Here is a 26064-nt window from a genome sequence, read left to right on the forward strand (position 1 = left end):
AGTTTCGGACCCTTATGAAAAAAGAAAAAGAAAAAACACACACACAGCCAATGCGGTCGTGGGCACCGTGCTCCACCAATACAACACCAGGTCAAGGCATTAGGCGTGGCTTCAGAGAAAATTGTCAACATCAATAATGACCTTTTATATACTTTCTATGATAATGACCCAGTCAGTCCTCATTATGATATTAATTTCATCAAATAAAATTGATTTGTCTTAATGTTAGTGGAATAATTACAATTTGAAATGTAAACTGTCATGATATCCTCGTATAGTTTGGGTTGGGTTAGGGTTAAATGAAGGCTGATTTGACAACGATACAAGCCTTAAAGATGTATATCAGCATTCATTTGGGTCAAATGAGATGCACTGCGTTCGGGGCGAATACATTCTGTGTTGGTATATGTTTTAAATCTCTATCGTCCATCAATCAAATTAAATCAAATAAATTCCTACATCATTTTTCTGATTCGTGGCGTTCGCAAAGAAAACAACCAATGGGTGCCTTCGACGTCAGGCACTATTGTTAGCTACCAGCCAATGAATGCTACCCGAGGCGGGACAACATGGCAGGAACTCACTGTACAGCAGTCAGTTGATTAGCTCATGAGGTGTTTTATCTGTAGCCTTATCTCCGTTAAATAAGAAATTAAACTGAGTTTACTTCTAACGGAAGGCGTGTTTGTTAAACTGTTGAAAAAGCTGTACCGCTGTATTTGTGTTTTGTTTCCAGGCCTAGTATAAAGGTGTCGAAAAAGGTGTGCAGCTAAAGTTAGCTCAAGAATGCTAATGGTTTCAAATGGCTAACAAGTAAACATGCTGCGTCAACTAGCTACACACAGGAGTGCATGACAAACAACGCGGGGCCAGGATTCTTCTACTTAGGGGGCCCAAATAGTGGGGATGAAGAAGTGGAACTGGCGAGAAGGACAGCGACCGCACCGGCGACGCCACGAAAGGAACAGAGGCAACCGGCAAAGACCCACACAGGACGATCAGTGGTATGTTAAAGGAAATATTGACACGCGTACTTGCCTTGGGGTAAAGAAAATGTGACGTGTCATAGTCAGCACTAGATAGCCAAGACTGTGTTTGCAACTGCCATTCATCTTTAGGTTAATATGAAGTGGTGTGTGTTGTGTTTACAGGTCTGGATATAATGAAGCAGGGCCATCTGAAAACCAGCCTACCGCTTCTTCCTCCTCCTCTAAGGCCAGCAGTGCTGCACCAGGTGAGTACACTTTCCCCATACTCAGTCTCTCCACAGTTGAATAATATGGATTCAGAGAGTGTTTTCACAGAAGAATGGTATCTATATCCTACATGAAGTCAGTCATTCAGGGACATAACTCGAAAGTGACCACAAAATCAATGTTCATGCCTGAATTTGTCCCCTGTTCTGTTGCCAGAGCTGCCCGGTTTCTACTTTGATCAGGAGAAAAATCGCTACTTCCGCGTGTTGCCTGGACACAACAACTGCAACCCGCTGACCCGAGAGCAGTTGCAGGAGAAAGAAAGGGAGAAGCAGAGAAACAAGATGCTGGCAGAGGATGAAAAGCCCAGAAAAGTGAGTCTGTTGTTGCTTGTGCTTGAAGCGTCAATTGTGAGGCAAGTGGACCTCACATCTTCTGGTTTATCTTTCCAGAGGAAAAATACATGTTTTATTGTTAAATCTGATGACACTTAACATCACAGAAAATCAGTCATCTGAAATGCATACATATTACATTAAAACATGTAACATATTGAGTATAATAAAATAGTTTTACCTTACTGTGCTGCTTTGTCCCAATTTTGCATTACTGAGGTGGGAATCAGCACTGGTCTTACACACATATACAAACACACACTGTAAGACTGGATGGCTTGAATGCTTTGTTCAATAAAGGTCATGTGCTATCTTATTCACAGAAAGCACCAAGAAAAGGACTGAACACTTCGCTACTGCTGCAGAAGAGACACCTTGGCCTTTTACCTGAGAATTCTTATTGCAGGTAGAGTGTCACAGACACATTCTCTTTGTTTCCTATAAACTGCTATGACAACCCACAGCTGTAATACATTTGAGAAAATAACCTCAGCAGAACCATGTCTAACTGTAATGATAATCGTTTCTGGATGTGAAGCTTGAGAAAGTGAAAAAGAAACAAAAACAGGATGAAACATAGCCATGATTATGCACTGCCTCTTTGAATCATGGGAGTTTAAATGATTTTGATTGAATTTATATTCATCTCATTGGCACACATTTCTAAAAAAATAAGAAAATAAATACCCACATTGTCCATTGATGATCGTAGCCTGTGTTACCATGGTCACTGTGTGCCTCCAGGCTGGTCCATGAGGTGAAGGTCAGCGAAATGAGACGCCACAAGCTAGAGATCCAGAGCGCGGACAGCAGCAGCAACCCTAACACCGACAACTTCAGACTCATAGTGGTGAGAAGACACACAGGCACACGTAATGCCATGGGTGCATAATATTGCAGTCGTAGTAGATGCACCGCAGGAACACATTTTTCTGTATAATTTAGAGTTTGAATTGATCTGTAAAAATAACTTTTTCCTTTGTGTTTTCCTTCCTGGTCTATCTCAGGGGGACTCGGCATGTGAGCGAGTGTTCACGGTCAACGATGTGTCGCACGGAGGCTGCAAGTACGGCATCATGAACTTCAGCAGCAGCAGCCGAGGTTCTCTGTCTGTGGAGATGTGCGACAACCTCTACTTCACCAACCGCAAGGTCGGAGTGTTTTTATCTCCTCACTGTACACATCTTACTCATGTTTATGGTGCCCTTTTTGATCATAATTAAAATATTTAGATGAATCTCATTACCTAAGGCTTTAATAACCAACTTAATCCCCTTAAAAGCCCGGTATACAAAAATAAATATCAGATTGGTCAGTGAAAATGTAAATGTGTGTTGACACCTCTGGCGACATCTTTTTTTTTTTAGGTGAATTCCATTTGCTGGGCCTCGGTCAACTACCCAGACTCCCACGTCTTGTATCCTTCCTCAGCTTTAAAAGTGCTCCTCTTTATTCAGCCTACATGTCTTAAGTCTTACCGTACTTGCTACTTGGACGCTGCCTATATTGTCCTTGACCGAGCGGACTGTCAGGCTGTGTTTGGTAGGAGCGGCGGACACCCCTGGCTGCGTCAGTTTACTTCCTGCGTCCCTCTTCAGCAACTCAAACCCAGGTTGTATTCAACACAATCGTCTCACATTGTGTATGATGCTCACTTATGTACGCCTATTGTACATAACTACATGTTAACTTTTTGTCCCCTCTCCTTTTTCTCTCGTCAGACCAGCCCGGAATGCTGTGTAGCTTTAAGATATCGTCAGCCTGGTCCTGTGCTTGGTGCCTCAACCCTCAGTTTGACAAGACCTTCAGCACCGGTCTGTGAAATATATATATATACATATATATATGACCCTTATCACATGTGATAATAAGAAAATCATCATCACTAGCTTATATTAAGTGATTGTGCATATATTTCCTCCTCACAGATGTGAAAATCTAAAATAATAATGTCCTCTTGCGTATTTGCCGGCAGGCCTTTCTCGTAGGGTGATAGTGAAGGATGCAGAGACGGGCCGAACACAGACGTATGGCACTGGCAGCGATGTCTTAGCTCAGCAGTTTGCCCTAAGGGTGAGTTATCTGTTTACAAGTGATTTAAAAGCATGTTGGAGTTCACTTTTTAAAGACAAATGCCAAGATAAAAAAAAAAACGCTGTATTTTTGCCCCCAGGTCCCCGTGCTGTTTAATGGTTGCCGGTCAGGGGAGATCTTCAGCATCGACCTGCGGCAGCGCGGCCGCAGGGATCAAAGCTGCAAGGCCAGTCGCTTCCATCAAGAGTCGGCCATCACCTCTGTGCGCGTCCTGCAAGACGAGAACTACCTGCTTGCTGCTGACATGCTGGGCCAGGTCAGGTTATTAGCTTGAAACAATGGGTCATACTTTGGGTCCTGTCCAAAATGACTTGTTTTGGTTCTGAGGCTACATTTGGGGAAATTTGGTCAATAGCGTGCTGACTATCTGGAATAAGCTTGGATTACATGCACGCTACGCTTGTATTTACCCAGCATACTAACAATATCCTGGGCTCCTTGAGAAGATAATTAAAAAATATGAACCCATGTGGATTCTGTTATTACTTTAGCTTTGTGGGTTTATTCTCTTATGTGCAGATTAAGCTGTGGGATGTGCGCGTGACAAAGCCAGTGCAGGAGTACAAAGGGCACCACAATGAGCACGCCTACCTTCCCATCCACGTCAATGAGCCAGAGGGGCTTTTGTTGGCAGGTAGGAGATGACAAAACACACTCTTTCAACATTGTAGTAGTGACTATACTGTGAAACTATTGACTGTTAAACTGACGTGGTCAAGGAGATAGCACTAGGTTTACATCTACTGCGTTCTGACATGCCTGGTGTAAATCGACACGAGCTTCGAGATTGAGCAATCGGCGCCCGTGCGGATAAAAATACACTGCGGCCAGAGAAAGCATTTCAGAGATCGCTTTAGAGAACCCGAAGCCTGCCAAATATGTCTCGCGTCTTTCTCAAGTTGCTTTCCAACCATGGTGGGGTTAAAATAACATAAATGCTCATTTTGCATTTGTTTCTTTTCTCAGTGGGTCAGGATTGCTACACAAGGTTATGGAGCCTAAAAGATGGCCACCTACTGAGGACTATCCCATCACCGCACCCAGCCGCAAATGACATGATCCCCAGTGTGGTCTTCTCCTCCAAGCTGGGCGGCTGCAGGGGGCTCCCCGGGCTGCTCATGGCCGTCAAACACGACTTGTACTACTTCCCTTACAACACCGACTACCAGGAAGGAGGAGAGCAGCAAGCTGGCGTCAGGGAAAAAGACTGAAAATTGCTTCATAAACAACAAGGACACTAAAGGTCATTTTGTTGCCAAATGTAGCAATAGGGTTATAATTGTATACAATATCTATAGGTATTTTATAATTGAAAAGGCATGGTCCGTTCGCTGTTCATTACCACACAAGGTTGTACTGAACCTTTTGATTGGGAAGATGATCGTCACCAGAGTTGCATCAAAGTCTCAGGGGAATGTTATTTTTGCCAAAAGGAATGGTGCTCAATACACGAGTGCACACAGTGAAGATAGTGGTTTCTGTAACCTTTACATTAAAAGTGCTCTTATGACATGATTGACTACTTTTCTAGAGCGATGTAGGATTTGTATGATTGAAATGTTTGCAATAATTCATACTGTTAATCGACATTTCTCATTTTTGTTGACTGATCTGTTGCATTTGCTCCTAAATGACACACACAAAGTTGAGTTTTCTGAAGTTTAATACATACTGTATTAGCATACATGAAAGGTATTGATTTGTTCCTTGTGATATTTGTATTCCATTCTCTCTAAGAAAGGAACTTTTAAATTCACTGATTTCAGGTGAATGTGTTATTTTTGCTTATCTGTTGACATAAAGACCAAACCAACTCTCCAAGTCTGAAATTGAAAGAAAATCCATCCATGTTAACCGTCATTACAGTCATCTGCAAATTCCTAGTCGTCCAGTATAAAGCCCAACAGCATCACATGTCATATTTATCAGATAATTGTCAGATACAGTCCCATTGCAATAAAGGCAACCTTAAACGTTGCTTACTTGATGCTCCTAGCTAACTAGCTACACAGCCTGAGTTGTCAGAGTACAGCAATACTCTTCATTATCTCCCGTTTTGAGGGGCCAGCCTCAAAGATGGTTTGAAATCTTTTCTCTACCATTTTGCTACTGTGAGCCAGCCACTCTCTGGAAGCAATTAATGTTGCATTTCCCTCCAACTGCAGTCAGAATATGTCATGATAGTAGTTTTTACAAAACAATGCCATTTAAAACATTTCCCTATTAAAGTAAACTTTTGTTTAGCACCCCCTTTATATATATATGTATAATTTATGTAAAATTTCAACAGTCAATGTGGACAGCCTTATTAAGGATGTTCCAGTATCATCTGCCCATTTAAATGGCCCAACAACCACTAATGGATCAAGGGATTGCTTATGCAGTTAGTACTAAGTATTTCTAGAGGTTGGAATGCATCTCGGTGCTACAGTACATCATTGCCTTCTGATTGTTTGGATTCCTCCTAAAGCCATAGAGCCACAGAAAAGCTAAAGCTTGCAGGACCAAAGCAGAGGAAAACTACTGTACATCCATCACAAACATGCATGATAAATCATTGAGGGGGATCATTTTTCAAGCGTACCATCGTCTCCTCTTGAGCAGAAACAATGCTGTATCTAGAGCTCCTGTAGAATCAATCTCAGATAGAAAGTGCTTACCTGGAATCAGTCTCAGCTGCTAAGTCAGTACTTAAGTTAAAAAATGGTTTACACATGTACCCCCACCCCCCAGACTATAAAAGGTGCTAATAGTACTACTGGGATCAGGGTTTGGTGTGCATCAGAACACATTTTAAAGGATTAATTAAAGGGGTACATGGAAATTCACCTGAACTCAACCGTAAGCAAGCACATACAACACTCACTTTCATAAAACATTGTTTTCACCCTCCTACCATTGATGATATTCAATTCTCACTCTGACTGAATGGTATTGTTCACAGTGTATATGATATAGGCATATCAAAGGGAAATAGCATCAAGGGGACTCAAGTGATGCAAGGACAGCGTTAAAAAAGAAGAAAAAAAAAAGGTCCAACCTGCCAAAGACAGTCTAGTGGCAGCAGAGAGATGACACTTAAGATGAGGGGGGGAGGAATACAAACAGGGAACTGAAGCTTTTGAAACTGAAGTCAAAATGTTGTAAATTCCAATTTTCCTATAGGTAAGCGTCCTTATGTTCCTGCTAGAGCTCGCCAGGTTTCTGGTTACAGCCGTTGCAGACCCTGACTGGATGGTCCCAGCCGCGGGTGGGCACAGGGCGGCGCTCCTGGGAACAGTCGTCACACACGCCCTGGCCACAGGCTCGACAGTGGTGGATGGAGAGGCGCGCCGAGAACTCCCTCTGGCACTCGCTGCAGCAGTGGATGTCCTGATCCGGCACCCAGTAGGCCGGCCGAGCTGCGTCCTTCACCAGGCCTGCACACACAGCAAGCAGACAGGGCAGTGGTGGTTGTTACAATGACTATATAATTATACTGAATTTGTGAAGGTGTTGTATGTTGATTCAGTTACCAAAATAGGGACAAAGGGTTGTACATTATTAGTGAAAGCTTTAAACTTTCTGTGCAGGACAATAGTTACATTCTTTGAATTGAAACTATGCAAAACTGCATCGTCCCTATTGAAGAAATCAAATGGAATTAAATAACACAAAACTCTGGTACTGGGGAAAAACCAGCACTTCTCAAGTATTTTGGTTATGGATTAGGGCTGAAAGATATTTATATATATATTCTATAGGTGGAATACAGTGGCATTCTGAGTCACAAGTGCAGTGGCATTCTGAGTCACAAGTGCATTAACCAAGAGACGTCCGTCTTAATGCTTTACAAATGGACCCACTGGATGTGGAAGTCACACATTGTGAAATCTACCACTAAGTTTTTACAGCGTCAGTATATGTGGACTTGTTTTCACTGTTGAACAACAGCTGAATAGAGTAAAGTTTCCATTAGAGGTGATCTATACCTGCATTGCTTTGATAACGCAGACATATCTAATGCTCACCGAGTGGTATGTCGATGGCACCAACTACGGCTCCCAAAGTGCTCTGAACCGCCTCCCCAACTTTCCTGGCTATCAGGGTGCCTCCCTCCTCCTCCAAGGCAGCATCCAGCAACTCTGCAACAGGGAAACACACAGGAATGACACACAAAAAAAACATTGTTAGTCATATAACATTGAATTTGTGGACTCAACACACAGAAAAGTCAAAGTAAGGAACTGGATAGCATACCGGTTGGGATTCCCCTGTTGTGGAAACAGGCATCGCAGACTCGGACGGGTGCGAGGCCCCAGCCCCTCTCTGGGACCGGACGGGTTTTTGAGGAGCAGGAATCGCAGAATCCCTCTCCACAGGAACGACAGTGGTGCTTGGAGTCGTTGTGCTGGAACTCTTCTCCACATTTATGGCATTTCTGCAACACACACACACGTTGAAGAGGTGATAAGATTTCTTGATGAGACACAATGTGGACATTTTACATCTAAGTCAATTTTTTTTTAATGTTCTGTACCAGGATAAGGGAGTTGGGTGTCCAGTAAGTAGGGGCGATCTGGTCGGTAAGCCAGGAGGTTACAGCTTTGGCAGGCTTGACGCTGAGTTCAGACACAGACTGAGAAATGTACGCGACTCCATCCAGCAGTCTCTGGGCAGCATTGTTGTTGTCTTTCAAAAAACCATCAGACTGGGGGGGAATAGGAAAAGAAGAGAACAACATAGTATGGATACAAAGGAATACACCATCTCTTGTACATGCATCATACTGTATTTATATATTGTAAGAGGTTTACAATACAAAATTACAGTGTGCAGCACTTCAGTCATGTTTATACGTTAAGTGTGACTTAATATTATCGCTGAATACTCAATACCAGGCTGACAGAAGTTGTCACTCTTAATTTCTAAATGTCAGTAGCATAGACCTTCATTTAGCATGATAAATGGTTGGCATTAAGGCTTCTAAACTTTTGACTGAGTATGCACGTTATGGAAAAGGTTCATAAACACCATTTTGCATTTGTTTCCTCGATTGCCTACACACAAGGGATAAAATATATATTCCAAATGCTGCTCGCAGTGGACGTTACGATATTAAGTCGACAGAAAACCTATGAATACTTGGCTTGAAACTTTGTTGAATTGTTTTAAGCAGGATCTCATTAAGGCTGTTGGGACTGTGTCCTCACCCCAGGGAAGATGTGCTGGATCTCTGTTCTGACCACTGTTTCCACTGGGTCTTGGTTTCCATACCAGTACTGCCTGCTTCTGTAGATCACTGCACAGTTGGGGCACTCGATTACATACCTGGACAAAGACAAAGTTTCAAGGATACAGATTATGTTGCCTTCTGATTTGCATTCGTCTTAGCACTTCCTGTTGTTGTTAGAATTGTTAACAGGCAAATAGAACTTAATTTGAAAAAAGAGGGATGATCAAACTGCAAGAATAATTCTTCCAAAGGTTTCTGTGGCAGTTGGACTCACCCAGACCAGGCGTAGATGGCCAAGCCAAACCACGGTGAGTCTGAAGAGGCCGTCGTCTTGGGAACCACTATTACCTCCTTCCCTCCCTCATAGCAGGCCTAAGAAGTCCAGCACAGGCACTTAGCACGTCTTCCAGCAGGACACACTCTAAATACATGCATGTGTGACATGTTGAGGGGTTTGTACTTACTTTGCAAGTGTAGATGCGGTTGTCATACTGTGCAGAGTAGCGGCAGCGTTGTTTGGCTTCGTGGTCGAGTCCTTCCTTCAAGTGATTCATGCTTCTCTTACAACCCGAACTAAAAAGCGGAGCGAAGCAGAGAGACAAAGAATTTGATTGCTAAGAATTTAGCGAGATATTAACGTTAATTATTTGTGGGTGAACTTCATCAAACATTATCAAGCACAATTAAAAAAGAAAATATTGTTACACATTTTGAAATTACATTAAAAAAAGCAGATAAAAATGTTTTGCAGTTTTACAATGTGACATATTTTCTGTCATATTTGCTTTGTAGTCTCACTGATTCTAATGTGTCCTTTTTGTTAACGGACTACAAAAGGTGCAGTGAGCAGAGAGACACGTACCCACAGCTGAGGCAGAGGCTGGAACAGGTGAAGTACTCATCTGGGAAGAATGAGTTATTGGCCACGTGCTCATCTGGAATCTCCCCGCAAAAGCTCTCGCTCAGGGCCTGAAGGAAGAAACCAAGACTCAGTAACGTTCACTGTAAGCAAGTCTAGCTCATTCTGTGTGAATGTCTTCTTCCATCTCAACACAGCTGTTCTATCCACTGCTATGCTCAGTATGATGCTTCACATCTTTTTTGTGAAGGTAAAACACAAGCCAATTAAATATTAAAGCCTCTGGAAACCTGGTCTAACATAGGAAAAAAAAGGATATTAAAGTTGGAGGTCTCAATAAGCTTTTACAAAAATCGGATTTAAAAAAAAAATACTGTATGTTCAGAAATATACAATATTATACAACAAACAAGAATAGCTTTTTTACTGACTAGACTGTTTGAAAGGACTGTGTGTGTGTGTGTGTGTGTGTGTGTGTGTGTGTGTGTGTGTGTCCGTGTGTGTGTGTGTGTGCGCGGCTGATCAAACTTTCCCCATAGCAACAGTCATTGTTATTACAGAACATTCGGGCAGTGTCCTGCCATGGTTGCATACTTGTTTCTGTAACGTTTATCAAACTTAAATGACAATATCTTTAACTTTGGATTGATAATAATGCCTCACTCTTTTCAGAGACTTACTATCAGGCAACTGACTCCCCAAATGACATAGTTAGAAGGATATTGTGGATTTGGGTTTTAACAGTTTACACATGTATTCTCTCTACATCACATTACAAAATCTCACTTACAGTAGAATATAATGCACACGTCTTCATAGAAACAAGCATTGGCTACCTGCAGGGCCTTGTAGATGACACTCGCAGAGCGTGGCGAGCGAGTGGTGTTGTTATCCAGCTGTTGCTCCAGGCTACGCAGCAGACCGCTGAAGTCGGTGGGGGGGTTGTAGGTCCGAGTCCCACGGTACTGGACGGAGCTGAACGCTTCTGGAAACAGACCCAGCTTCCTGAAACGCTCCTGGAGAAGACGCTCCACAGATTCAGCTGGTTTGTCTGGAGAAAGAGAAGGAATAGGACCAGGGATTTCTTTTTCTGAATTGGTACAAAGTACAGTAGACACAAACAATAAAAATCATTCTATCATCACGTACCTGATCCCAGTAGCTTAGTGTGGACGGTCTCGTGGAAGATGATGACGGCTGGACCCAGAGTGGACAACGGGACGTCCAGACCACAGCGGGTGGTGGTGGCTTTCAGCTCCTTGGTGAAATGTTTCAGGTAGGCATCCGACGCGTCGCCAAGGAACTTGAAGAGGTCGTCATGGAGACGGTCGGCATGGGTTCGGTAGATGACCAAATCTGAGATGGCAAGGACTTTGAGGAGCAGCCGAGTTCGCTGACCCTGATTGGCTCCTGATATGGGAGGGGAAACATAGTAGTGAATACCTGTCTATAGACTGGCGATACCAGCCTGATCTCACAAGCTTCACATTCATTTGTCTACCGCAGATCAGTCTGGACTTTCTCAAATCTCTGTGGGGAGGAGCCCGCCCCGTCAATCTAGCCTAAAGTCAGACCAGGTCAACCCCACTTTCCGTCCATTAATGAAAGGCAGCCCCCGATTGGCTTTTGTAGTCGTTGACGTCAACAAGGGTCGACGAATAACCTCTTGAGATATGGCTGGTCTCACCAGGCTAGTTTTGCGACTACATGAACCAATCAGAAGCTTCCTTCCACTTGAGAATGCAGGCCCTGATTGGCCCAGTAATTTTTTGGTGGCTCCACCCCGAACAGATCGGAGAAATCCAGACTGATCTGCTTGAGAGAAACTAATGTGAAGCTTGCAAGGTCGGGCTGGTCTCACCATGCTAACCTGTTTTCTATTCCCCATGTAAATTTCATGATTTTAAGCAAATACGTTTTTTGTCCCATACCAGCCCCGAGAAGTCCTTCTGTGTCGATGACTACCACCCGATGTAAAGGGTCCATAGCTGCCCACACCCCCACGGTGCAGGACTCTTGGGTGGGCGAGGTCTTGAAAACTTCTCGTCCGAGGAAAAACGTGTGGTTCAGGGTGTGGGACTTGCCCTCCCCGGTGTTTCCAAAGATGGAGACCACTTTAAGAAGCTCGTCCGGCCTGCAGCCCAATCTGCTCACAAACTCATCCTCACCCTTCACCTGAGAATCCACAAAATGATTAGATCCCCATTGTCAGAACAAAGCATTAATGAAGGGTGCCATCAAAAAAACAAGCTCTTGAGTGCTTTACCTTCATCTCCTCCCTCTCGTCCACCAAGAGGAAGCTGCACACCTTGTCCAGCTCGGCTTTCAGGATCTCCATCTGCGACTCGGCGGCGGTGGCGCTGTCTTCCTGTGGAGCTTTGGCAGGTGGGTACGGTGTCAGTGGATGCTTCCTCTTGTTGACTCCGCTGTGGGTGCGTTTCTGGCAGTCCGGACACAGGTTGATCTTACAGCCCTGGCAGCGCACCACCGCCCTGAGCCGTCCGCCGTTGACAGAGCAGCTGCTGTCGCCCTTGCACGAGTCGCAGAATGGAACGTGGCCCGGTGAAATCCGAACCCGGTCGTGATTCCTCATCCGCTCCTGACGATGGAGCTCCAGTTCGCAGCGGGCACACTGTAGGCTGCCACATTCGTCACACTCGTACGCAGCCTCGTCAGAGCCCCCACAGGCGTAGCTCTCCTGACAGCCCAGCACTGTGTTCATTCCTTTATCTACTGCTGGACCACTCATCTCAAAGCTGACAGGTCAGGACGTTGTCCCTTGGTTACTGAAAGTATAACTAGGAGTGCAAAGTGCAACACAGTGGAAGATGACTCTCTGACCAGATGTGATGTAACCTTTTGTGTTCAAACTAACTAAAACAAAGCAAAGTCACTAGTATGCAATACTGGGGAAAAGTACAGCGAAAAGTTCAGCTGAAGACCTTATCACTATTTAATATTATTATCATTAATAAGGGTGTGGAGTCTGTAGCAGAGCAAGTCCAGGCAGCAATTTCACAACCGCCTCACTAGACTAGTGACTTTGTTTTGGCACAACAGTTTGCTAACTAACATTAGCTTCCCTGCATCTCAAGTCTTTGTTTACGTAATGTTGCTATCTAGAATCAGCCCCTTATGCTCGTCATAATGCCCCTAAAACACATAGTTAATTTATCATTAGCGACACAAAAGGACACACTCCTGAGGAGGGAAAAAAACTCAACCGTAAGTCCAGTTTTAGTCGACTGACCACCTAGCAGTGGCTACCAGTCCGGCAGACGAAGGACTGGCTTGTTTACCTGAACTGCTGCCTCATCACTGTCTTAAACGGGGCCCGTGCGCTGTCTATCGCCGCGTGACAGTCTGCCAAATAAAGGCAATAAACGACAGTGAGAAAGTGTAACGGGCCGAGCTGTTTCGTCTCAGACCCTTGTTGATGTTGTTTCTTTTACATCAGCTGATCGGCTTGTTTTTATCCAAGAGTTCAAAAGTCATACAAACCCAGTGCATTCTGGGAAGTGGAGGATTTGGGAGTTGAGTAGAGAGACGAGGTTAAAAGTCTGTGCTTTTATTCCATTTCTAACTATTGCCTTTCATTTGATAGTAAATACACTAACTTTGACCTCTGACGTGGTTTATAAAGGTACTTTGACAACACCTCGCCGACTACATAAACAAACTGAAAACATACTAGCTGTTACCCATAAGGCTTTGCACCTTCCAGCTGCTGAAGGGTTCGCTTGTTTTTTCACTATAGTATACCGATGCTTACACAGGCAGGCGGACACTGAACTTGATTTTGGTAGGTACCGTACACACTTTGTCCTCTACAATTTCAGGGGCATACTTTTTTTGTGAACTAAATATTGAAAGGCCTGTGGTCTTTGTGAAGCTTTCATTTTTGAATTTTTATTTTATTTACAGTAGCCTAGCTCCACCCAGCCCGAATACTCTCGTGTCGGTACCAAGTGCATCCAATGTCAGAATTGATTTTGGTATCAATACAGTTGTAGCTATCATCTACGTATTATAAGACTTGTCCTGGGAAAATTCAGTGTTTTCGCAGTTTACACGCGATTTATTTTTAATATATATATTTAAGGTACGAACGTGTGTGCGTGTATAATTTAGCCCTTTCCTGTCAAAGGAAGCTCCGCTTTGAGACTTTCTATGCGACTGACCTTGCCCGTTCAGATAGCCAAAGCTAGCTTCAATGCTAACCTGTCTTCTGTGTTAGCTAAACTAACCCTGTTTTTAGTTCACTGCATGTCCGCTGTCTTTCGACTCTCCCTGTTTTCGTGGCGATCGTGATGGAGAACGAAGCCTTCACTGACATTTCCGGCCGAGCCATTTCTCTGGACTGTCAGAGTCACTCAGGTTTCTGCAGGGAGTTCACCGTCAGCTCCCCCAAAGTGTCCATCGGCAAAGTGATGGTGTACACCTGCTGTGTGTGGCTTTTGGCTTACACCATCTTCTTCTTTACAGACGTAAGACCAATGGATCGCAGCTCTAATCACATGCCTACGCCTCGATCCTGTACACTTCTTTAATAGCTAAAAGGGTAGCATAGAGTAAAAGTAATTACATACAACTTTCTAAACCTACTTAGTTTCAGGTTATATTGTCTTCACTTGATATGTATAGGGTCACTTCCATCACATCCCATACCAGATTACTTATTGTATTTGACATTATTATTTTGAATGTTTTTCCCTCTTCTTGCAGAACACAGCAGTTTTGTCCAGCGCTATAATAGTCACCCTGGTTGGCATGATGCTTCACATCCACTTTGTGAAGGTGGACCACGAGTCCCTGCTTCTCATTGGCTCCTTGGGCATTCAGTTGTCCTCCAGCTACGCATCAGGCCGTGAGATCACCACATTCATTGAGATGAGCAAGATCAAGGATATCGTCATCAATGAAGCTATTTATATGGTGAGTAAGGGCATTTATGTCTTTCTCCTCCATTTGTGTGCACATTTTCATCATTCATATCATTAGTCTGTATTAGTCTGTATTATTCATACTACATTTATGTCAGTTTATGATTTTGTGAGATGGGTTGAACTTTGTCTAATGCTTTTGTTTCAGCATCAAATCATCTACTATCTCTGTGTGCTGTTGAAGGACCCCTCAGAACCTAGTGCAGTGTCAAGTGTTGTACCGTTGTTTCAGGTGAGATTGATTTCATAGTGTACTCAACTACACATACTGAATATCTCTTACAGCAACTTGCTTTTCAAATGTATTTTTGGTGTTTACTGTCTTGTTTACCTCCTGCATGAAGGTGTTTGATACTCACGGTCTCATCCTTTCTAATCAAACTGCTTTCGTCATTTTTCAGAGTTCAAAGCCGAGGCTGAACTGCTTGGAGAAGGTTTACAAAAGCTGTCAGGAGATTCTTTCAAAGTGCTGATGTCACCAGTATCAGACATTTCTAATACTTTTCTAGCATTTATTTTTTGTTATTTTTAAATGTGTATTGTTGTGTTTATTTTTTTGAAGCAGAAAGCAGGTTGTTTTTCTTTTACTTTGGTACCTCCTGTTTGATGTTCACGCCATCTGTGAATACACACATGATGTGAATATAATCTGTTGCCACGTTTTAAAGATCAATATTATTGTTAAAATGCCTTTATATTGTACTTGATTGTTTAGTTACTTGAATAACTTAATAGCACTGTTGTTAGACAACTTGTTTAAACCTATGAGCCAAACTATTTAACTGAATTTGTGTTAAAAGATACCCTTTTTACAATTACACGTTTTTTAAATATAGGTGTTTAGTTTTTAATTTAATAATTATGCCAATGTCTGTATTTTATAAGCACTCCCACACTGTATTTTTGATAATAATAATTTGAATAAAACCTAATAAAGTGATTATTGTTCCTTCATTATTTGCAATCCTACTTTGGGTTAATGTGTTTGTGGAGCCTTACTTCCCACTGCCTTTCCCAGTAGGGGGCAGCACCACACTTAACTCAAGCTAGTGCCAGATGTACTGTGTTTGTACAGTCCATTTTTAAAAATAAACATCCACGCCTTTTCCTCAAATATATTTCCACTTCCTCATAACTATATATACCTTCATCTCTTAGAGGCAGCCACCTAACTTGTGTCTGTCTTTGTAACATACCTGTTTTAAGAGAGTTTAAAGAGTGTATACGTTTTGACCCTTCGCTACAACTTTTACTGTTACCTTCTTGTTAGATTTTAATTGGTATAATGATTTTCTATTAGGCACAAAACATGTAATTTCCGATTAATGTTTAAGTTCTAAGATGTTTAAGATAACACCAAAACAAAGAAGCAATGGGTGAAGTGTGCATACTTTAAAACAACCTTTGCTTACTTTAAAGGTGGAGTCAACGATTCTGGAGAATGCTTGTTGTCAAAATAGCTTTTTGACAAAATCAGTGAATATCTCCTCACAATCTGCTACCTAACAATGCTGTTTGTGTGCTGAAAAATAAATCCAATCCAAGAGTTAATACACAGCCTAGGCTCTGTTAACAGGCATGTTATAGCTACAGTGGCCCCCTTTTATTTACATACCAGTTCACATAGCCTAAACTGTGTATTAACACCAGATTTTCCAGGTAGTGGATTGCGAGGAAATATAAAATGATTTTGACAACAGGCGTTCTCCAGAATCACTGATTCCACCTTCAAAGTAGGCCTACGTTGTAGCACTGTTTAAAAGAGATGCTATATAAATATATTCAAGTGAGGCGGATGCAAAGAGGTTTCCCCCTCAAAATGCCTCCTGGTTGTTAATAATCTATAACGATGGTTGAAACACCTTAATGGGTCTCTATTGCTCACAATTTAAAGTTCAGAGCCTGTGTTTTCACCACCACTCCGCCTGTGTTCCCCCTTCAGGCCTTTGTTTTTTCCCCTTCATTCTTATCCTCCATGACCATATGTGGGCAGACCTGTGTGTGAACTCCGCGCTCCTCAGGCCCACAAAACAGGCAGAGGGGTGTGATTTTCACGGGGCGAAGCGTTACGCTGCTGTGAAGAGTGGCCCTCTGACAGGATAATAGTCCCTCCTGGAGGTGCGAAATGGCCAGGAACCCAGGCAGAGGAGAAAAAACCTGGGAGTGACCGGTGGTGACACCTCAGGGCTTCTGAATAGGCCTCATAAAACAGCTATACCCCCTACCTGATTGTAAATCATAGGTAGTGTGGAGGTTTGGCAGGCCAAAAACACAGTGAGCCTTTTCTTCAGCCAGAGGTGTGGACTGTTAATTACCGTTTATAAAAGGCCTGTAATAGCACATGTACTTTTGTGCCTCACTTCTCTTAGTCCTATGGATGTTTTGAGCTTTAATAAAAATAACTACTCTATAGTGAACTCATGTTGTCTGTCCTGTTTCAACAGTTCTTTAAATTAAAATATGTAGGATGATTTATGTATTTTGTGTATTTCTCCCTTTAATCTAAACGATTGAGTAATGCTGGTGGTGTAAACTGTGTCTGAAGTAAGCTTATTGTTTTTTTGGGTGTGGAAGGCTCATGGTTTAGGGAGAGGAGGGAACGGAGCCCCACTGAGATGGGGAGTGGCCCCTTTACCACCTGCAGTGCACACACACACCTGCAACACATCAAACAATAATCATGACACATTCAGAGGTTGTGAGAAAAGTTAAAAGATTATTCAACATTTGTAAAGTACGTTATTCACATTTCTTTCTGCAAGCTAGATGAAAAGATGGATAGACCTACCACTTTTATATATTTCTGTTAGCAACAGCCAGCTCTGGTTAGCTTAGCTTAATTACTGTAAATGGGGAAACAGCTAGCCTCACTTTGTGCAAAGGAAAGAAAAAAATACATCTTCCAGCATATTTAAAGCTCACTAATTAACATGTCATGTTTCATTTGTTGAGTAGGCGACATGCGGATATATTTATGTTTAAACTCTATTTCTTGGCCTGCCAGTAACTTCCTGGAGTCTCCTCTTGTTGCCTGGCAGGAGCTTCCAGCCAATAGTCTGACCCCTTGTAAGACAAGCAAATGGCTGATTCTCACTGAAGAGGTATGACATGTTTATTAGTTAGCTTTAGAGGCGCTGCTATGGTGGGCAGATTTTGTCACATTCCCACTGAGCCAGGGCTAGCTGTTACTTTCAGTATCTATGCTATAAGCTAACCAACTTCAGGTAGCCTACTTGCGAGTGATATCTGTCATCCCATCTAACTCTTAGCAAAGTACATACATGTAGTAGCCTAACCCAAACTCTCAACCTCATATTTACTGTGTAAATCCTTTTTCTCCGAGGTAGCCTACATGAGAGGTCAAACAAAAATCTTTACATGTGTGCAAGGCTTGTCATGTCATATACTGTATGTAGTGTTGTGTCTTTGTAGGCTATTATTCTTCTTGAGTATTGAGTTCCTGACTGACAGATGCGGAAGAAGGAAAGTGTCATTGTATTGTTTGAACTGTTTCTTTAGTCTATCCGCTCTACCTACTGGCCCATAGGGGCAGGTGTAACATGTCTGTTTGGATTTGAATCCAAAAAAGAAAATCCCTCCTCCCTGCCTCACTGTATACACTCTATACTTCATTCTCCATCTGCCTGACACACAATGCAGTTGGGTTTTTTCTACGGTTAGTGGAGAAAATCTGTTTTGTTTTGAATTTTGGACTTAAGGTTCCCTATCAGTTTACCCTGACTGTTTGTCATTGGAGCTTACCTAGAGGACTCTTACTGCATAACCGTATTGTGCCTTAATACCAAGAACTTTCAAACAAATTAAACTCTTTGTATATTATGTGCATGGTAACAGGATAATGCGGCCTGTAAAAGAAAGCAAGCTGTAGAAAATGTCTTGAATAAGTGCTTTTTAGACAATGAGAATATATTTGGATAGGGAATACAGCTTTATTTAGACATTTATATAGACAGTTTCCCTAACTGACACATCACAATAAACACTAGCAGAGCTGCAAAGGTATAAACCCAATCTATTCATTTTAAAACAGTGCTCTAGCTGCCTCCTAAAGCCTACACTGAACTACAATGACAACAGAAGTGCAGAAAAGACTGAGCTGGAGGATAAGCATGGTCTGGGTGGCATTGCAGAACCGGTCTTGGCACAAAAGAACAACTTATAAAACGCTCTGCACCCTTAACAATATGCACTTATTAAATGTGCATTGTAGCTGCAGCATCTCATCATGAAAACTTCCCATGATAGGCAACCAAACATGCAATTGTTTTAATCCTCTACTCTTTTTTTCTTTTTCTTTTTTTTTTGGGGGGGGGGGGGCTGCAGACATTGTGCAACACATACAGCATTTTCATGATGTCATTGAGTAAGTTCACGCCCTTCTTTTCAAATGACCCAACTGCTGCTCTAGCTCATGCTCTAGCTGTGACTTTGAATGGAAAAGCTGTCTGTGAAGTTGTCATCTCAGTTGACTGCTGAGCCCTGATAATCCAGGTCGATGGACAATTTGGGCCAAAGTCAACAGTGCCATCAACTCAAAATACAGTATAATAGAGAAATTTGACTTTACAGAAAAAATGAAGAATATACGAAAACAATGGAGTGGGATCCCCTTTGGTCACATTAATACAAACAGCCCTCTTGACACTGCCGTGAGGCTGTTTTGAGTCTCTTTAATGTTCCTCTAAGGCCAAAAAGGATAGGACGAGATGAGTCATTTTTCCTGCTTGTTGAACCAATTGAACCTGCTTGTTGGGGGAGGGGGGGGGGGGGGTTAGATTTATTGGTATTATGTTCAAAGGGTTGAATGAGTATCCAATCCATCAACCCTGTAACTCAAGGCAGTGACCTTGCAATGCTTTGGACGTCTGGAACCACTGTGATTAATAGTTTTTTTGTTGTCTTCAGGGGAAGTCCTTCTCTCATTTGCTCAGAGACCAGTTTCCTTCCTCGACTGGAAAGTTCAGTTCTACCCCTCCTTCTGTCCTCTCATTGGTGAACGTCAGGGCTTAGGCTGCCAACTTGTATTTAACCAAAGCTTTAACTATCACATCAACTAGCTTGTTGCTGCTCAGGGAAACCTTTCACGATACTGTTGTTGACACGACCCAAGAGAGCCTATTGAACCTTTGGCAATTGGACAGCTAATCTACCCCTCTCTTGAATAACTTCTTCATTCTTAACTTGCCAGACAGTTGAAATGCAAATCATTGTTCAGAGAGAGAGAGTGCAATAAGAACAATGAATCAAATGGAAGCGACTTGTTCTCAGGCCACGCCCTCGCTGCAGCGTCACCTGGTCGATGTGAGTGAGGTAAGCGAGACGGAGCAGCTGGCAGCAGATAAGAGAGTGTGAGGATCCTGCTCTACAGGTCTGTCAGGGGAAGCTGCCAGCGGAGAGCCACCTGCAAACACACATCCGTTTTCTCCCTGTTTGCCTTCAGAGAAAAAAAAGAATCCAGGCCATTGTGACGACGAGTTTTGTGGTTGTGTGTGTGCATGTGTGGTGCCGTATTCAAAACCTTGTGCCCTATGAGGGGGTTTTATTTGGTCTGGAAAGAATGATTGAATGGTTCCTTGTATTTTTGTGTGTGTACCTTTTAACAAACAAGTGTGAATTTAGAAAGGGTCTTCTGGTTCATGGAGTGTTTGTTATCATATATCAGACTGAAGAAGTGCAACACAAATACTGTAAACACATGTCATTTTTGGCTGAAATGCTTTTTCCATACACAGGTTGACGAATCTCCTCTTTAATTTTTGTCTCACGTCAAATTTTGAACCATCCCAACACTAAAAAGTCCCCTCCAGTTGGCTACCAATTTAATGACAGGGCTGTTTCCTTCATGATGATAATGGATGGCATGCATGCACAGATACTGTACGTGTGTCACGGATAAGTGCCTTATGACTGCACAGTAATGAGCTGTTGCAGGGATGTGAATTTTCAAGAGGCTATGTCACTTCTTCAGAGATTACCCCCATGGAAACCACATAGCTACCAATGGCACGCGCTCCGCATGCGAAATGACATCACATGCAACAGATAGTGGATGTTTGAGATTACATACAATCACAATGGGGATGAAAAACAGGATTATTGTACTACTTGCGTTCTTTAGAAAATCTCAATTGCTGTAAGCATGCCAGGGTTTTAGAGGTTACTTTTGATACTTTTAATCTGCAGTCCCTGGACAGATGATAAAAAGTGACCCTAAAAAAAAAACAGGCCTCCATTTTTTCCAGGAAGAAATATGTTAGTTTACTGCTGATTGAAAGGGCATATCACCCTTACATTGAGGAAATACTCCAACCTTTTTTTAGGCTTAGATAAATATTAAATAAATATTTTGCTCAAGATACAGAGTTTGTCAGGAAAATTACTTTTTTCAACGTGATAACAAATGATATCAAGTTTAATTAGAGTCAGTGGAGGAAGCCACATACAACCAAAGAGAATTATATCGCTGTTGTGTCATTATCCGGGCACCTCGGAAGCCCTGCAGCAAGTTTCTGTTGCGTTATAAGTACACATCCCAGAAGACTCATATCAATCAACAAAAAAAAAGGGTTACTCAATTGTTCCAGTGTACTGCTGTGTGTAGGTCTGAGTCTGGGCCATCTACAGTTTAAGATCCATCTTGTTTTACTGAGGTAAACAGTTGGTGTCAACAGGCCTGCGTTATGTCACTGCGCTTGTGTTGACATGGAATACATTAGCACTGTTTACCTTATTAAGCCTTAGCATGCACATCGTGTGACTGTACGCCGTTTTCAGTCCTTTATTACACAAATGCATGAAAATCACACATCCACTTCGTATCCTGTCACATCCAGTTGCTTCCTAGTTTGGTTACATATTTCTCCACTCACCTCATCTCTGCAATAAATATGTAGAGAGAACATCTTGTCTGTCAACAGTGCTAAGTATGTTTACTGAAGTACTGCAACTTTGTACAATGTTATACTTGCACATCACAGCTGTCTTTTTAAATAGTTTGGGGCCATTCCTATGTTCCCTCAGCAAAATGGTCACAGCCCAAAGGTGCCCCCTTAAGCCAGGTTTCTCATTTGTAAATATGATTTTTGATCTCAAAGTGAAACAAAATAATTCATTTAAACCAGTTTCTTCACCTCAGGTGCACACAGATATATTCTGCATAATGAAATTTAACTTTTTATAATCTAAGTACATTGTCTCTGAACTGAATAATAAATTTACGTAAAACATACATTTACTTACAGAAATATACATTTAGGATAAATGCATTTATTTGCTACATTTCCAAGAGTTAGATGAGAAAACTTGATACCATTCCACTCTCATGTTTGTAAGTTTTATGAAGCAGTGGCTCTGCCAAAAGAAAAGCCTTACCTCAACATTTCCGTATCCCTTTCAACACTAATCAAGTCTTAATTGAACGCCCTCAAATGACAAAAAAATAAGAACAAAAGACCTTATACAACTGGCTGACCAACTCTCTCTCTCCCTTTATCATGTGTATTCTCTGATGTCATCTGTGTGGATCAATACATTAATAAAACATTTTTTTAGACGGACAGACTATCCCCCTCTCCTACTTTGCTGTCCCTCTATGTGCTCCTCTCTCACAAGGTGCCAATGAGGTACAGTATCTTAATCTAAATGTGCTGTCAAGTACAAATAAAGCCAGTCACCTTCATCAAAATACATCACTTTGACAGAATAGAAGAAGCCAATAATGTTACGTATTCCATTTCTGAAAAGGGACTCAATTTACCAATGCACATTTGCATAGATGTATCCTTTTTTCCTCCAGTTTCCCATCTTTGTGCTAAGGTTAGCTGCTAACAGGCTACTGACTGTAGATTCACTAAAGACATGAGAGTGGTGTGAAACTTTATTATAATTGGAGCTGTATAGTCTCACTGTCTCACTGTACAAATCTGATTTCTTAACTGTGGCTAAGAGTTCTACTTTTAACATATTCTTATATGAACCCTCTCTCTCTCTCTCTCTCTCTCTCTCTCTCTCTCTCTCTCTCTCTCTCTCTCTCTCTCTCTCTCTCTGTCTCTCTCCCTTTGTATTTCCCCATAAAAGTTGCATCTACACACAGACAAACTCATTTGATGATGACACAAACAGGCTGAGTAAGCCGATTAACTGCGCTCTGAGTGAGCGGACTGCAACCAGTCACTCTCTGCTGAACAAGTCTAGACACACCTTGTCGCAATGTCAGAAACTAGATTCAATCACACAATATCTATTGTCATGAATGCATGAGACTGCATTATGTGCTGGCAAACGGTCAAAATCCGGCACACACAGACACTGGTGTCTATCTGGGTTGGATTTTGGGGAAAGTGTGTGTGTGTGTTTGTATATGTTTATCTTTTATATTGGGTCGTACACCTCACAGTACTTTAGTCCTACTGTAGTGTATGTGTACTATTGTATATTGGATCCTGAGCGTGTGTACATGTGGGAGAGGGTAAGATGATAAGGGTTGTGTCAACTCAATTCGTGCCCTCACTTGCACTAGTACTGCCACCGTGTGTGTTGCGTGGATGTCACAACAGCCACCCCCCCAAAGCCACTGTGAGAACACCTCACCCCCTTGTTTCCCAGACGTAGGCCACACCCATTCTGAAACATCACACACATATATGCTAATGAAAATCACTCCTATAAACACGGTCAACTGTCAACTGTTCGAAACTATGAATCAAAGACACTGACACACTTTTACTTGTGTCTGTTTATCTGTCCATCTCTGCTCCTGCTTGGCTACAGATTAAGATGCGCCTTGATAATCCACACAAAACCAAACTCAATGCTTGAGGCGCCACCATCACTTTATAGCATTGAGGTTGCAACATATACCCTCACCTGCATCAACAAGAACATATTCAGAGTAACCTGAGTTTATATCACTTGTTTAGATTTCCTGTAACTTCTCTTCTAAAGAATGTCCTGATAAAAACATGAATATACAAAGTCGATCCGAATAAGCCAAAAATCACTCCAGGGATCACAATATTCTTGCAAAAAAGGGTACGCACCCCCAAACCTGGACAAAACATTCTGTCTTCTGCTAACAAAGCAAATTAAATGTATTGGGGGTTTGTTTCAAATCTGCAACCAATGTGTATCTCACATAAGATAATGACGTCTAACTGCCCCCAGCCCCAAAACCAAGACATTCAATGCTTCTCACAACAGATAGTCAACTCTTTCAATTCAAATCAGGAGATTACATCCTGAAACAGATGCCTTTCACTACTCTCAGACAACGTGTCTGTTTACTTCCAGAGAATGGCTAGGCAGATGCATTATGCAGGACACAGGAGTGTACGATTGTGGCATGAGTCAACCATCACTCACACTTCAGATTGCATCACATGTCCATCGCAGAGGAAATGCTTGAACATTGCAGTAGACAGGGCCTGATGATTTCATATTAATGGCTTGTGCTTGCGTCGCGTGTGTACACATAATGAGCAAGAAGGAAGACATTACAATTCAACCCTTGCTTGAAATAATATCTTGATAATGTGTTATTTTAACATATATAAACGAGTTGCAGCACTGGTATCCACAATAAATTCTGCCTACTTTATATTTTCTCATTGCTATTAGCCTGTAACGTGCACTAATTGGCAGTATTATTTCATGTACGGCCTTGCAAATATTAGTCACTGTAGGAACACTGTGGGTTGGTGCAGCAAAGTATACTATATATGTTTGTTGCTGTGTTTTCATCATGTCATTTGTCTCTTGTTTCCACAGCCAATCTGTTTGGGGACATTAAGGTCAGCAGACAAAAAAGTGTCACAATATTATTGGGATTTTTTGTTAATTTTTTTTGCAAACCGCAGACACTACACACTACACTACACATCAGTTACCAGTTTGAATTCACACCTCGAAACACACACATCTGATACAGGGCTGGAAGTTTCGGGGTCGTCAGTTATACAATGAGCTCTGAGACGGCTCGTTTGAAGTGCTAACCGCCTTGACGTTCCTAAAATGATAAGCATGCTCTTCAGCAAAGGTGACTCCTGTGATCCTGCCTGTTCATTGACTGACACTCTGAAGTCGTCACATCCATTGATGACATAATATTGACATAAAGGCAAAAGCTGACCACATACAGAAATAAGATGTGTGTATCCTCTGGTAATGACCCAGGCCTATATCTCAGACCCTTAAAACATGACATTAAAGGGGCCCTGCAAAAGGAGCAAAGTCTTGTGATTATCCACTGCTGTCACGCTGCTTGCAAGGGTTTGCACATCAACTCTTCCCTGTGTATGACTCTTTATGAAGGAGGATCCGTGAAAGCAAACTGTCTGTTGACTGTGGGACTGAAGTAATCGTTGTTGCCTCCAGGCACAGTCACAGTCAGAAGCTGGGACAATCGTTGCTGGCTTTGCTCGACACCGAAACTGACAGTTTATGTTTTGACAGTTGTTTTTTTAATCAACAGACATGCACAGTTCGTGTGACCGACAGTTCGGCGATTGTTATTATGCCAATCTATGGGTGGATTACATAAGAAATTACGAAATAGTTATTGGTTACATTTTCAGTAAATAGCATGTCTTTCCTTGGTAAAGTTTTAAGTGACCAAAATGACCACCATTTTGCATGTTTTAAGATTTGTCATTTTCTGCATTCGACCCTTCACACCCTTTGACACACGATAACAATTAAACACACACACACACACACACACACACACATTCTCAGAAACACACAGTCGGTCAGTAAATTGGAAAAACAATAACAACAAAAAATCACAGCTTTGATTTTTTTTTCTGTCTGTGTGAAAGCGACACTGTGAGCCCTGCCAAGTCTCCCCAAAGCATAACATCTCAAACTGCCAAATTTGGATGACCGAGGAGAAGCAGTGGTGAGCCAATAGGCTTTGTCCCCGGCCAGGCGGACCTGTCGGTGCACCTGCTGATTCCCAGGCCTCTTTGCCAACCTTTGACTACAGTGAAACCCAGCCAGAGTGAAACTGGCCCTGAGCCAGAGGAAGACCTGGTTGACTACTCCTGACACAATCGCTAAAAGCAGGGGATTCTGGGAGGAGGACCGGCCCTGTTTGGAAGATGAGAAATAATAAAATGACTAACCATGAGAAGCGAAAGAGAGGAGGATAAGGAGGAGGAGGAAGAAAGGAACACTTCACTGAACTCGTGGGAACCTAAAACCTGTCCAACACGGCCTTCGCAGTTGCACAATGCATTTATCCATCAATGTTCTGTGTGAAAAGGGGGAAAGAGTCATAAATAAGACTAAACATTTCTCCAAGCAGTCTCATGGGCCTGCCTTGCCCCAGGGTTGCTAACAACGA

At 42.3% G+C, this 26064-nt stretch overlaps 3 protein-coding genes across 3 annotated transcripts; 2 read left to right on the forward strand and 1 right to left on the reverse strand.

Annotated features, from left to right (window-relative positions):
- Positions 1-581: 581 nt before the first annotated feature.
- On the forward strand, positions 582-6766 carry wdr21 (WD repeat domain 21). Its single transcript, XM_080047903.1, has 13 exons — positions 582-1004; positions 1152-1234; positions 1413-1570; positions 1915-1997; positions 2336-2441; positions 2599-2742; positions 2959-3008; positions 3124-3203; positions 3313-3405; positions 3567-3664; positions 3765-3941; positions 4205-4319; positions 4652-6766. Exons 1-13 carry the CDS (start codon positions 907-909, stop codon positions 4894-4896), a joined length of 1530 nt encoding a protein of 509 aa, XP_079904029.1. The 5' UTR covers positions 582-906; the 3' UTR covers positions 4897-6766.
- An 89-nt stretch (positions 6767-6855) lies between these two features.
- zfyve1 (zinc finger, FYVE domain containing 1) lies at positions 6856-12581 on the reverse strand. The gene is made up of 12 exons (XM_080047902.1): positions 12026-12581; positions 11691-11934; positions 10909-11169; positions 10596-10810; positions 9763-9869; positions 9365-9473; positions 9175-9272; positions 8878-8995; positions 8205-8375; positions 7925-8105; positions 7696-7809; positions 6856-7104 (listed from the first exon to the last, which is right to left on the reverse strand). The coding sequence occupies exons 1-12, from the start codon at positions 12506-12508 to the stop codon at positions 6872-6874; spliced, it is 2334 nt and encodes a 777-aa protein (XP_079904028.1). The 5' UTR covers positions 12509-12581; the 3' UTR covers positions 6856-6871.
- Positions 12582-13761: 1180 nt separating this feature from the next.
- pigh (phosphatidylinositol glycan anchor biosynthesis, class H) lies at positions 13762-15590 on the forward strand. Its single transcript, XM_080047904.1, has 4 exons — positions 13762-14246; positions 14485-14694; positions 14851-14934; positions 15104-15590. Exons 1-4 carry the CDS (start codon positions 14070-14072, stop codon positions 15173-15175), a joined length of 543 nt encoding a protein of 180 aa, XP_079904030.1. The 5' UTR covers positions 13762-14069; the 3' UTR covers positions 15176-15590.
- The last annotated feature ends 10474 nt before the right edge of the window (positions 15591-26064 follow it).

Source organism: Ammodytes marinus, assembly GCF_949987685.1.
Source record: "Ammodytes marinus genome assembly, chromosome: 19".
Classification (NCBI taxonomy): domain Eukaryota; kingdom Metazoa; phylum Chordata; class Actinopteri; order Uranoscopiformes; family Ammodytidae; genus Ammodytes; species Ammodytes marinus.